This window comes from Mobula birostris, chromosome 9, assembly GCF_030028105.1.
Source record: "Mobula birostris isolate sMobBir1 chromosome 9, sMobBir1.hap1, whole genome shotgun sequence".
NCBI lineage: Eukaryota > Metazoa > Chordata > Chondrichthyes > Myliobatiformes > Myliobatidae > Mobula > Mobula birostris.
The window spans coordinates 111,414,255-111,428,970 of record NC_092378.1 but is presented as its reverse complement, the minus strand read 5'-3'; the positions used below and the strand labels follow the sequence as shown (position 1 = coordinate 111,428,970).

The 14,716-nt window shown below is 40.0% G+C and overlaps 1 protein-coding gene across 2 annotated transcripts in view; it reads right to left on the bottom strand.

The window, feature by feature from the left end:
• The window catches only part of pemt (phosphatidylethanolamine N-methyltransferase), a 123,061-nt gene extending 110,564 nt beyond the window's left edge, over window positions 1-12,497 (bottom strand). Inside the window, exons 1-2 of one of the 2 annotated variants that reach the window (XM_072268614.1) lie at window positions 12,397-12,497; window positions 327-434 (exon numbers count right to left, since the gene is read on the bottom strand). In XM_072268614.1, the coding sequence (XP_072124715.1) occupies window positions 327-419 (93 nt within the window). In that variant the 5' untranslated portion in view covers window positions 420-434; window positions 12,397-12,497. Of the gene's footprint in view, window positions 1-326; window positions 435-12,337 lie in introns of both variants that reach the window. The other variant, XM_072268613.1, reaches the window with a different exon arrangement.
• Between the last annotated feature and the right edge of the window lie 2,219 nt (window positions 12,498-14,716).

Here is a 14,716-nt window from a genome sequence, read left to right as displayed (position 1 = left end):
TATGTTTCAACAACTGGGACAGATCTAAGGGACCTGACAAAAAACAGAAGTTATTGATAAGCAGGAGTGAGACATTATAGTAATTTTATTTCTCTAAACTTGTTTTATTCTTTATGTCATTATCACTACAATAAATTGCATCTGCACAGTATACAGTTGGAAAATGAGTGTCAAATGGTCTCGAGAATGACTTAAAATGCATTTTCAGTGAACTGACTGATCAGCTTGTAGTTGTTAATTATTCATATTTGGATAGGTACTCGATGAATTAGATGACAAAATGTTCAAATAAAAATGCAAAAGTGTGAAGCAATATTTATACTCACAATATTCCAGAACAATGGGTTGAAAGCAACAGCCAGAATAGCCATTTTAAACTGCAAGTTGGTCCAATCACAGTAGCTGAAAATATCTGCCATTATTGAGATATCAACCTGAAAGAAATAATTTTTAAAATTCTATTTCCAGTAAAAGACAAATATTTCAATTTATTCTTCTTAAAGGATGGTAAAAAAAATAATTAATAATAGAGCTTACAAAAGCAATAAACATTACTGCCAAAGAGACAAGAAGCACCACTGGTGAGATCCTTTGCCTGGGCCAAGTTATTTAATCTTTGCCAAAGCAAGGATAGTATGTTTGAAAAAGAAAGGAAAGTAATGGTTCCAATTTCTAAACAGCAACTGGCAACTCTTACCAGAGTACAAATATCAAATAAGATGAGGACTGGCCAAGGATATTTTCCACAATTATGCCAAGTGAATGAGGTAATGATACTTTTAGTCAATAAGCTCACAAAAAGGATGAATTATTATTAAATGGTGAACATAACGAAATTAAGAGAGATTCCCAATATAGGTTACTTTTTCTAAACTTTCCTCAAAGGTTAAAATCATCAATCTGGAGAACATTTGTTCCAATTTTCCTATTACAAGTATTTCCTTTCTTAGCTAGGGGTAGCAGGCCTCTGCATAATACCCAGGTGCAATCTAACTGTGACTTTCCACAATTCCAGTTCAGATGCTTTTACTTCCATTTATTAAGGTGCTTTTTCCCTTTCAGGTCAACATATTGTTTGTTTTCCTAATTACTTGGTGTACCAGACATTAAATTTTATTGATTATGTACAACGATAGTCAGGTGGTTCTTGATTCCTCATTCTACTAAACACCTCATTAATAACACTTTATTAATAATGACCACCACGAACAATGGAAAGGCATGCAGCGGTGAGGCTAGGCGAGCAGAGGTGGGAGCAAGGAGTGCCTCAAAGTCTGATCAATTTAAGCGCAGGGCTGAATTGGAAAGGTCAGGTACGGGCCAAATCATGGCGGAGAGGTCCAAGTCCCAGAGCTGTCTGAGAGCATGGAATGACCTGATGTTTGGACCGGGCCAGAAATCAGGGTGTCAGAACCAGAGGCAAGAAACAAGCCATTTCTGCTCACTACTCCATGACATTTACAGGCGTCCCCCGCTTTTTGAACGTTCGCTTTACAAAACTTCACTGTTATGAAAGACCTACATCAGTACCCTGTTTGCGCTTTCAGAAAGTGTTTTCACTGTTACGAAGAAAGGCAGCACACATCCCGAGCAATCGCTCTCCCCTGGATTCGGAACAGCATTGCTTAAACACGTTGCATTGAGCAGCCGTTAGCAAGGTGAGTTCTAAGGCATCGGAAAAGCCTGAAAGAGCTCGTAAGGGTGTTACACTTAGCTTAAAACTAGACATAATTAAGCGTTTCGATCGTGGTGAACGAAGCAAGGACAAAGTGAGTTTGGCTTGTGGAAGCTGACGAAGATGATGTTGAAGAGGTTTTGACATCCCATGACCAAGAACTGATAGATGAAGAGCTAATGCAATTGGAAGAGGAAGGGATAACAATCGAAACCGAATGCAGTAGCGAAAGTGAAGCAACTGCGTGAGATTTTCGCTGCAATAATAAAGTACGACTTTAATTTTGAAAGGGTACGTAGGTTTAGGGAATATTTGCAGGATGGTTTGAGTGCTTACAAAGAACTGTATGATAGAAAAATGCGCGAGGCTCAGCAGTCAAGCAAGCCTTCTGCATCAGCCACAGCAGACGACGAACCTCAACCTTTGACATGGAGGCGGGCGCCATAGGAGAAAATGAGCTGTCTGCTCTAATGGAAACAGACGATGAGATGACACCCCCGTGTCCCACCACGCCAACCCCCGGGCCCCAGACAGATATTGTACCAATTCGTGGAGAATGCAGCGGTAGCCAGGAGGCACACAGCACATCTTTAAGAAAAAAGCCGAAATAAACATGCTAATTAATTAGGTGCCGCCTAGCATGTAATTGTCAGCCTAGATCAGAGGCGATGCAATTGGCAATCGCCTCTGATCTGGGCCGACATTTACATGCCGGGCAGCACCTAATTAATTAGCATGCTTATTTTGGCTTTTTTCTTAAAGATGTGCTGTGTGCCTCTCGGCTACCGCTGCGTTCTTCGCAGCAATGTATCGGTCGGTGGCCTGGAGGGTGGGGGCCACTGCACTACCCCAACCTGCGACGACTCAGTCTAACACACCATCATCAGTGTGCTCGGCGCTGTTTTCCCAATTCCAGTAAGTGATACTACACTGTACCTACATTATTTCTACATTATATAGGCTGTGTATTTTTACGTGTTATTTGGTAGATTTGGCAGCTTCATAGTTTAAAGGTTACTGGAGAGCACGTTTATGCCAACAGCGCTTGCGTGAGATTTTCGCTAAGGAGATCTGTGCAGGCATTCGTTGTAGAGAAGTATTTCTACTTTATATAGGCTGTGTATTTATCATATCATTCCTGCTTTTACTATATGTTACTGTTATTTTAGGTTTTATGTGTTATTTGGCATGATTTGGTAGGTTATTTTTGGGTCTGTGAACGCTCACAAAATTTTCCCATATAAATAAATGGTAATTGCTTCTTCGCTTTACGGCATTTTGGCTTACGAACCGCTTCATAGGAACGCTTTACCTTTGGATGGCGGGGGAAACCTGTACTCGGTTCTGCGCTGAACTAAGGATGTGACCTGCTCCAGCTGCAGTGATGCCTGGCTTCATGTTTGTGGTCCCGTGACATTTACTTGGTTCTACAATGAACTGAGGCTGTGGCCTACTCCAGCTGCAGTGACACCTGGCTTCATGTCTTTCATAAAACTTCAATTCTGAATGCTGTTTACTTATATTTTTCCTCTCAAGGTTTTATAATGTGTACATACTTTGATAATAAATACACTTTGAAATTTGTATATCTAGGTAGTTGAGCTCTGTTAGAATCTAAGTTTCTTGACAAAGTATAAGCCTAATCTACTCAATAGCTCCTCATTTAGCAAACCTGACTTCTCCAAAACTATAATGTGAACCACGATTAGAAATTCACCCATCTCTGTAAGGGACTGACACAAATCCTCACTAATCTTTTCCTTCTTACATACCCATAGAAGCTCATACACTTCTTACAATATCTTGAGTTTACTCTCCTATTCTGCTTTGCCTTTCCCCATGCCTAGGTGACATTACAGCAAATGAAAATGTAAAAGTGTCAAGCTTTATAACACCTGTGACATCTTTATGAATGTCTACAGATTTCCAAAATTCATTAGGCCCACTGATATATTTGCTAACTTAATAAATCCTAGACAGTTTTATAATGATATGTTTCTCTTGCCAGAGTGTTAACAATTGCCAAAGAGACCAGTATGAATTTGCAGACTTCAGTTTGTGAAAAAAAACAACTGGCATAGAATATGCAATAATAACAGGGTTGTCGTGATGGGAGATTTTAATTTCCCCAATATTGATTGGCATCTCCCTAGAGCAATGGGTTTAGATGGGGTGGAATTTGTTAGGTGTGTTTAGGAAGGTTTCCTGACACAATATGTAAATAAGCCTACAAAAGGAGAGGCTGTACTTGATCTGGTATTGGGAAATGAACCTGGTCAGGTGTCAGATCTCTCAGTGGGAGAACATTTTGGAGATAGCGATCACAATTCTATCTCCTTTATTGGAAAGGGATAGGAACAGAGAAGTTAGGAAAGTGTTTAATTGGAGTAAGGGGAAATATGAAGCAATCAGGCAGGAACTTGGAAGCATAAATTGGGAACAGATGTTCTCAGGGAAATGGCAGAAATGTACGGTAGAAGTGGGGCAAATGTTCAGGGGATATTTGCATGGCGTTCTGCATAGGTACGTTCCAATGAAACAGGGAAAAGATAGTAGGATACAGGAACCATGGTGTACAAAGGCTGTTGAAAATCTAGTCAAGAAGAAAGGTTTATGAAAGATTCAAAAAAACTAGCTAATAATAGAGATCTAGGAAATTATAAGGCTAGCAGGAAGGAGCTAAAGAATGAAATTAGGAGAGCCAGAAGGGGAGATGAGAAGGCTTTGGTGAGCAGGATTAAGGAAAACCCCAAGGCAATCTACAAGTATGTGAAGAGCAAGAGGATAAAATGTGACAGAATAGGACCAATCCAGTGTGACAGTGGAAAAGTGTGTTTGGAACCGAAGGAGATAGCGGAGGTACTTAATGAATTCTTTGCTTCAGTATTCACTATGGAAAAGGACCTTGGCTATTGTAGGGATGACTTACAGCGGATTGAAAAGCACGAGCATATAGATATCAAGAAAGAGGATGTGCTGGAGCTTTTGGAAAGAATCAAGTTGGATGTCACCGGGACCAGACGAGATACAGTGGCATGAAAAAGTTTGGGCACCCCTGGTCAAAATTTCTGTTACTGTGAATAGTTAAGCGAGTAAAAGATGACCTGATTTCCAAAAGGCATAAAGCTAAAGATGACACATTTCTTTAACATTTTCAGCAAGATTACTTTTTTATTTCCATCTTTTACAGTTCCAAAATAACAAAAAAGGAAAAGGGCCCGAAGCAAAAGTTTGGGCACCCTGCATGGTCAGTACTTAGTAACACCCCTTTTGGCAAGTATCACAGCTTGTAAATGCTTTCTGTAGCCAGCTAAGAGTTTTTCAATTCTTGTTTGGGGGATTTTCACCCATTCTTCCTTGCAAAAGGCTTCTAGTTCTGAGATTCTTGGGCCGTCTTACATGCACTGCTCTTCTGAGGTCTATCCACAGATTTTCGATGATGTTTAGGTCGGGGGACTGTGAGGGTCATGGCAAAACCTTCAGCTTGCACCTCTTGAGGCAGTCCATTGCGGATTTTGAGGTGTGTTTAGGTTTATTATCCTGTTGTAGAAGCCATTCTCTTTTCATCTTCGGCTTTTTTACGGACGGTGTGATGTTTGCTCCCAGAATTTGCTGGTATTTGATTGAATTCATTCTTCCCTCAAGCAGTAAAATGTTCCCCATGCCACTGGCTGCAACACCAGCCCAAAGCATGATCAATCCACCCCTGTGCTTAACAGTTGGAGAGGGGTTCTTTTCATGAAATTCTGCACCCTTTTTTCTCTGAACATACGTTTGCTCATTGCAGCCAAAAAGTTCTATTTTAACTTCATCAGTCCACAGGACTTGTTCCCAAAATGCATCAGGCTTGTTTAGATTTTAACTGATGATTTTTTTTTAAAAACAGAGTGATGAGTGCATGGAATGGGCTGCTGGCGACAGTGGTGGAGGCAGCTACAATAGGGTGTTTTAAGAGACTCTTGGATAGGTACATGGAGCTTAGAAAAATAGAGGGCTATGGGTAACCCTAGGTAATGTCTAAAGTAAGCACATGTTTGGCACAGCACTGTGGGCCGAAGGGCCTGTATTGTGCTGTAGGTTTTCTCTGTTTCTATGTTTTAATATAATTTGTAGAAACTGCAGGAAGTGTAAAGAAAAAGTAATCAAAAAAGTGAAGGAAGTGTTGTAGATTGCTCTTGGATCAATTAAGCTGTGAACAGAGCTCTGATAATGGAATCAACCGAGGGACACTTGTTTTCTACACTATAGAAAAGGTTCTTATTCAGATCAAGGATTGCTTAGTTCTCATATCATTTTGTACTATAGCACAGCTTGTACAGAACCAATGAAGGCAGATTCTACCTTTGAATCTTTATATGGCAAGCACAAACTAATTGTTCTCTTATGTTTATAAATATACTGCTATATACAAAAGCATGATTCATACAGGTCTAAAATATGGTACTTTGGCACTGTAGATTACTTATTGTAACCCAGCCAATTATTTTTTAAAAGAATAAAGGACGACTTAAATATTTTGGGGAAAATAACAAGGCTTGAGTGTACTAATAGTAATTTCAATGATAAAACTTAAGGGAACAAGCAGACTAGAGAAGCCATAATTCTTTATTTAGTACTAGGCAATGAACATGGTCAGGCAGCAGATCTCTCAATGAGTGAACATTTCAGAGACAGTGATCGCAATTCCCTGACCTTTACCACAGCATTGGACAGGGATAGGAGCAGAAAGTATGATAAAGTATTTAAATAGGGGAGGGCAAAATTGGGAGCCTAACTTGAGAACAGATGTACTCAAGGAATGCATAACGGAAATGTAAAGGTTGTTTAAGGAGCACAAGGTTCTAATAAGTTTCCCATTGAGGCAAGGAAAGAATGGCAGGGTGAAGGAGCCATGGTTGACATGAGAATTGGAAGATCTAGTCATGAGGAAGAAAGAAGCATACTTAAGGTTTAGAAATCAAGGTTCTTGAGAGTTATACAGCAGCCAGGAAGGAGACTGAAAATGGGACTTAGGAGAGCTAAGAGATACAAGAAGACTTTGGCGAGTAGAATTAAGGAAAACCCCAAAGCGTTCTACACATACATCAAGAACAGGAGGATGAATAGTGTCAAAGTAAGATCAATCACCAATAAAAGAGGAAACATGTGCCTGGAGCTGGAGAAGGCACAGATGGATCTTAATGAATATTTTGCTTAGTGTGCACCAGTGAGGACTGCGTAGAACAAGCTAAAATGTTGGAACATGTTGACATTAAGAAAGAAGATGCATTGGAACTTTCTTTAAAACATTAAAATAGATAAGATGCCAAGACCAGATAGGTTGTACCCCACGTCTCATATGCCTCCGCCCTTTAGGGGTGGACAATATCCCAAAAGCCAAGTGAAGCCTGCCATAGCTGGAACATTTATTCGCAGACACTACTCCCAAATCAGATCATTTTTTCCTCCCTCTCCTAACAGTATGGACAGCCCATGGTCCACCTCACCTGGGCACCAACAGACACTGGCAGCCCCACCAACAACTCGTCAGTGCTAGTCTGAACTCAAACAAAGACCCCACCCAACACGCATGCAGTAATAAGCAGCAATCGCACAGAGACACACATTACTAACCGCAATCTCACAGAGACACAGCAGCACTAATTTAAACAGGGCAATCACACAGCACACCACTGAATCCAATCCTGGACGAGCCCCCCAAATGTAGCCCCCTGGAAAGCCTCAGGCTCGCTCAACTCGCTTTTGTCTAGGGGAAGCAGCCTTCGGCCCTGCCAAACTGGGTAATCAAGTTTGTGTGGATGCTGTGTGATGTACCCCGCCCCGTCAAATAACAGACAATACACCACATGCGATAAATGATTACACTTTATAGATCTTACTGGAACTATGTAATTAATAGAGATAAAACATAAAAGGAAAGTAAAAGGCACCAAACTTATCAAAGTTCAACCACTTCGTGCACAACAGTTGGAGCTCAAGTAACAGGGTCCTCTTTCCACCATTCGATCCCCTCCGACCACCTCAACCCGCTGCCTGGGACCAAACACGGTGGTCGACCAGACGCTCCACACGAGTCTGTCTTCGTCTCTTCTCCTCGCCGAAGACCCTGGGCCTTGGACTCCCGCTCGGGGTCTGTCCTGTTGGCCAGCTTACAGCGTCGTGTCTCCTCTCTCTGTCCCCATTGTGCTTTCTGCCTCAAAGCCCACGCAAACAATAGCTTACAGACACACAAGAAAGAATAACATCTATCCCAATTGGTTCATTCCTTCTCTTATCAATAATATAACCCAAATAAGCAGAGAGAGAGAAAACACTCCTTACATCGCAGTTATTATTACAGAAAAGCTATTTTTTAAATTACATAACAAAGAAGACATTTTATGAGCCTTCACAGTAACATAAAAGAAAACCCTTACAGTAGCAATGTGGATTTTTGCCAAAAATGTCTAACTTTTGTCTCATCTGTCCACAGAACATTGTCCCAGAAGTGTTGTGGAACAGCCAGGGGGTCTTTTGCAAACTTGAGATGTGCAATGTTTTTTTTTTTGGAGAGCACAGGTTTCCTCCATGGTGTCATTCCATGAACACCATTCTCGTTCAGTGTTTTTCTTATTGCATACACATGAACAGAGACTTCGGCAAATTCTAAAGATTTCTACAGGTCTTTTGCTGTTACCCTTGGGTTCTTTTTGACCTCCTTCAGCATTGCACATTCTGCTCTTGGTGTGATCTTTGCAGGACACCCACTCTAGGGAGAGAATTTCCTCCATTTGTGGACAATTTCTCTTACTGTGGAGTGATGGACATTCAGGTCTTTAGAAATGCTTTTGTAGCCTTTTCCAGCTTCATGCATCTCTACAATTCTTCTGAAGTCTTCCGTAAGTTGTTTTGATCAAGGCATGGTGCACAGTAACAGATCCTTCTTGAGAAGAACAGACCCTGTCAGTAACCTCACATTGTGTGTCTTTTTTATAGGGCAGGGCACATCTACAAACCACACCTCCGGTCTCATCTCATTGATTGGTACAGCTGACTCCAAATAGCTTCTGTATTTGTTCGTGTGTTATTAGCTTAGGCAAAATGTGTTTGTCTACTATTGTGACTTAGATGAAGAACAGATCACAATTTATGAGTAATTAATGCAGAAAACCAGGCAATTTCAAAGAGTTCACAAACTTTTTCTTTGCAACTGTAGATTAGATACATTAGGGACACTTACAGACTCTTAGAAAGGCAGGTGAAAAAAAGGCTACAGTATGTGGGAAGGAAGCATTAGATTGATCTTGGAGTAAATTAAAAGGTTGGTACAGCATTGTGGGTCGAAGGGCCTGTATGGTGTACTATGTTCTAAAGTTAAACACACTTAATGTTTAACATGTATGAATTAAGTTCATCCCAATCCAAATAATGCTGCAGTAAAAGCACATTTGCTGGAAATTCTCATGAAATCTAATAGCATCTGAGAAAAATGGAATTAGTTTCAGGTCACTGACCTTTCAGAACCAAAGTATATTAACATAGAGATTAATCAGGGACAGAGACTTGGCAATAGTAACACAAGCAAAGTAACAGAAAGGAAGTACGCAAGGGTATTAAATTATCACAACCCCCCCCCCACCGCGCCCACCCCCACCCAAGAGAAAAGACTTCCATGAAATCATCCATTATAAACACCTTCAAATCTCAAGGGGATTCAGCAAGTATAAGAGGCCAAATAGCCTACTGTCCATGTTCTATTTTTGCAATATTAGCAAACTTGAACAAGTGGTCTTTTGTTTTCATCTAAATATATATTTTTTAAATTTTTGCACCATTCTCTGTAAACTCGAGACACTTGTGCATGAAAATATCAGATCAGCAGTTTCTGAGATACTCAAAAAACCTTGTCTGGCACTAACAATCATTCCATGGTCAAAGTCACTTCAATCACATTTCTTCCTCATTCTGCTGTTTGGTCAGAAAAGCAATTTGACCATGTGTGTGACAGAGAGCACTTGGTAAGCATTCCTTACACACGCACACAAACATTGCCTTGTCATTCGGCTGATGTTGCACTGAGTGTATGCTCTTCAGTGTCTTCTCTGGTATATTCTCATAATGGGCTCTAAATGGAGTTGATGCACTCAGGTTTGGATGGGAGGGGGAAGAAAGGAAGGGGAGAGAGGGAGAGTGTGTATAGTAAATATTTTGAGACCCCAATACTAGCAGGACACCATTAGTCACATCTTGCCAATTAGAGGATCCACTCTTTGAACATACTCTCTCCAATTAATTGTATTTGCTTCTGCCACATAAAACATGGTCATTATTTGCCATCAACTGGGCAAGCTTGCAATGCACTTTTAATAGCATTCTCATGAGGGACCTTGTAACACCCAAAAGCATTCTAATTTGTTATACATGTGGTCTTCATCCATTTCAATCTAGACTCCAATAACTATCTGACCAAGATATTGGGCTAACTTGTCTGTAACTGCTGATTTTCCACCTCTTACATTTGTTAAACAACAGACTAACACATGCAATTTTCAAACCACAGAAACAAATTACAGAAAGCATTTATTTGGATGACAGGTGTCTCCAATGATTAAATTATGAGGAGAAATTACATAACTATGGTCATGGCCTTTGGAATTAGGATGTTATAGGAATGCATAAAATTAACAAGATTCAGAAGATTAAAAGTGAAGCCAGGCATCATAATGCTACCAGTTTATATATAATACAGCGTAAATACTTCATGTGAGGATAAATAATTTACAGTATTACAGAGCTAGCTCCCAAAAATCAAAATTGGATCTCATGAAAAAGGCATGGATTGGAGTTTTTATCATTAATTTCATCCAAATTAATAAACTACATTTAATTAAAAGCATAGTGGCCAACCTCTGCTGTGTAAGAGAACTGTTGATGGTTCTTTTGTTACTTTTAATCTTCATTCACAGTCGCAATGTACTGCATACAAGGCTGAAGTTAATTATTACAATACAAGAGTGCAAGTGCTGTTCAGACAAATGAGTGACCTTGGTTTTGGAGTGCAGGTATCCACTCCAGCTGGAACCAAACTGCAATACGGCAGCAAGAAAGATTTGGATCAATATTGGGAGTGATGACACAATTTTGCATGACTCTAGCTTGCATTATCACTGATGCAAGAGAGAAACAGCCATAAATAATTAATTCAGAAGGAAATCAAATGGCTCCCATTTCACAACAGTGCATCGCAGCAGAATACAGGTCCATTACAAGACTCTGGAAATGTGGACCACTTTCTATACTCCCATCTCTTCAAGAAGATATAAATCAAATATGACTTCAAGCCAGCTAACACAGTCTAAGTACAAGTGTTCACAAAAAAAAAATCTAAAATCTGGCATTAAGTTCATGGCCCACTGCACTGCAGTGACTGTGGAAAACAAAAGCTTGTGGTGTGTGAAGTAGCACACACAAAATGCTGGAAAAGATCAACACATCAGGCAACATCGAAAGAAGAAAATGAAGTCAACTGAATGACATCAAGTGTCAAGCCAAGACACTAACTATATCAGAACTGGAAAGGGTGGGGGCTGAAGAGAAGGTTTCAAAGCGATGCAGTTTAAGCGAAGGTGCAGTATGCTTTAATGGTAAGAAAGTGGCCAATTCATTTGTACAAATGATTAAATTAGCAACATTAGTGATATAAATAACACAAATATATAGACATCCGTTAGTCTCATAAGACCATGGATTTGCACCTTGGAAGGTTTCCAGGGCGCAGGCCTGGGCAAGGTTGTATGGAAGACTGGCAGTTGCCTATGCTGCAAGTTTCCCCTCTCCACGTCACCGATGTTGAAGGGCATTAGGACCCATACAGCTTGGCACACAAATAAGAAATGAAAATTACATTCATCCTTGCATGGGGGGAGAGTTTACCAGTAGGCAACAATACAGAATTGTGATTACTATCTGATTAACCATATTATTGAACGTGAAACAGGCTCAAAGAAGGGAGCAGCCTACTCCTTTACCTAATCCACATGCTCAAACCACATAGGATGCTGCATACACTTCATAATCCACAGAATCAGAGCAGAAATACAATATCCTAAACCACATGAGGTCCAACATTCTGAATTCAATTGAGAACTGCCAAAGGGCTAACTGATTCTCCTTCTAAAGATGCTGATTAACCTGATAAATTCTATTTTCTGTTTTATTCCTTCTATATGTGGTTGCTTGGGCATTTCCTTACAAATTCCTTTTTTCCATTAAAAATGAATTTCACACCATACAGTGAGAGGAGAAAATCATATCTTGTTAATCCTCCAAAACAGTTAAATATTATAGTAGGTGATGGGGGTATCTTGATTTAAACGGACCAGGTTACAATGTCAAAAAAAAAACCATCTTTATACATCAGTGGTAAGCACATTTCCAACAATTTAGACTATTTAATTCTTTATCGGCCACAATGGAAAACATGATTAAAAGACAGACGGACGGACAGACACACACACACAAGTTCGAGGTGATCTGGGATTTTGTGAACAGACACCCAAGCTAGGTTCAGCTGTCCAGCTTCAGGGTTGTCCTAGCCCCTCTGCTCTTTTCAGGCCCAATACAATTTAGCGAGGCAACCATGGCAACCACGCGGCCCGCTCGCTTCAGGCTAACAAGTGATACCTTGCTGTAGTCCAGATTTGCCAGGCCTCCACAACACCCTACTTCCAACAAGCTCTCACCCGCCAGAGTATCTCAGTGCCCCGACGCGTTGGACAAGCTACAATCTCCCCGTTACCACAACTTCCATTTCCTGCCTTCAGCCAGCAAACGTAATGAACACACGTTAACATGAACTGTACACAGCGTGTTCGTCGAGAGATGCACGCTGGGATTTGTAGTTTTCCATCTTAAGTCAGCTCCGAAACTCTGAGAACGTGTGAAGTAACGGGCTGTGTTTGTCCACTTTAAGATTTTCTAAAGAGATTTAGTTATAACCCTGGGAAGCAGCATAGCCAATTTGTGTTGGCGAAATTCCTCAAGCTGAAGGAAGATAAAAAGCGTCACAGAATATCTTACAAATTCAGAACTCACACAACATGTTACAAGAGCCTTCTTAATCGTTGACTTCCGAGCATATATACATTGAAATGTATTTCTCAGTGTTGTTCTGGCATCAATTTACATGTTGCACTGAAACAAAAGGTGATTTAAGTTAATTAGCATTGACGCTAGGATTTTTGCCTATAAAATAACTGAACCTCTTGTGCTTTATTAAAGAACAAAATCCTATGAGATCTTCTGTGTACGCTCAGAGCACCTGAATTCAACATGGAGTCATTGAGCACTACGGCACAGAAACAGGCCCCTCACCCTATGTAGTCCATGGCCAACTGTTATCCACACAATAGCCCTCCATAAACATCCCATCTATGTACTTATACAAACTTAATTTAAATGTCAAATTCAAACCCGCATCTATCATTTTGCTGGCAGCTCATTCCACACTCACGCTGTAATGTATTAAATATTTGAGTACTATTGTGTTTGTGTGTATATATAGTTTGATTAAGCATTCTTTGTTTGGTAATGGGTTATATGTAAGAAGTATGTGAATGGTATATATCATTATGCCACAATGTCATATGTGAAGACCTCACTTGGAGAAGAATCTTAGCTCCCGTGTTTTTCTTTTGATTAGTTTCTGGAGTTACAAAACATAACAGTAGCGACAAGGAAGTTTTAAAACAAACTCAAGACGACTCCCTACAAATTGAAGCACAGCATGTTTTTCTTCAGAGGGAGAGAGAGATATTCAAGTTTTTAAAAAGGCAGAAAAACAGACGAAATTAACAAGCAATGTGTACGGCCACAGGTTCATAAACAGTGAATATCGGGCGATCACAACAATAAATTTTAAAAAAACAGTAAAGGCTGGCTAATTTGGAAGGATAGACGCATTTGTTTGACAACAGATAACTGGATGATGTATACTGAACAAACTGAACAGTACTTTCAAGCAAATGAAATAGCTGATGAACAACGATTGCCAATGTTGCTGAGTGCAATGGATGGAAAAGCAGAGAGTTTGCTTACTCCAGTCAAACCAGCTGAAAATAACTTTGCTGATATCATGAATGTAAAGCAAGAACACTTAGAAACAAAAGCATTGTTGATTGTAGAATGCTTTAGGTTTCATAAGCAGAATGAAAAGAAAGGGGAGTCCATTTAAGTTTATGTAGCTGAATTGAAGAAATTGTCTGAGCATTGTTGGTTCAGTGATGGGCTTAATAATGCACTGCGAGATTGTTTAGTTTGTGGAATATAACAAGAAATCATTCAAAAATGGCTCCTACTTGAAGCATAACTCATGCTTAAAACATCAGTTGAAATCGCTGTATCAGTGGAAAAAGCAGCCAGAGACATAGCTGAGTTGCAGTCAGGAATGAACATGAGCATAAACAAAACTGCCTGGCCTAACAAATTGTGTTACCGTTGTTGCAGGGGCTCACGTACACCAGACCAATGCAGGTTTAAAGAGAAAACTTGCAAAAAATGCCACAAAGTAGGACACATACAAAGAGTATGTTGGGCAGACAAAAATAGATGGACTGCACTAGGAAGAGAAAATGCTAAAAAGTCAAGTTCCAGTTTCAAAATATTCACTAATCTGCTTGTTATTGATGAAAAATCTGATAATGATGAGAGTGACACTGAACTGCTTAGCCTTAGGATTTACATGTGAAAACTAACAAGAGATTAGCATTATGGCTTATACCAGAAGAAAACAGCCAATTAATTAAAATGGAATTGAACATGGGCTCAGCTGTTTCAGTCATTCCACAAAATGAGTTTGATGGCATTTCAAAGATACTGAACTGAAGCCTACAGATATCCAACTAAGAACTTGTACTGGAGAAAAGATAACTCCTGTGGGAATGACATTCATAACAGTGGAATACAACACCCAACAAGCCACATTTGGCTTCTATGTGGTAAAAACAGGAGGGCTGGTATTTTCGGGCCATTACTGGCTGAGCCAACTACAACTTGTTTGGAGGT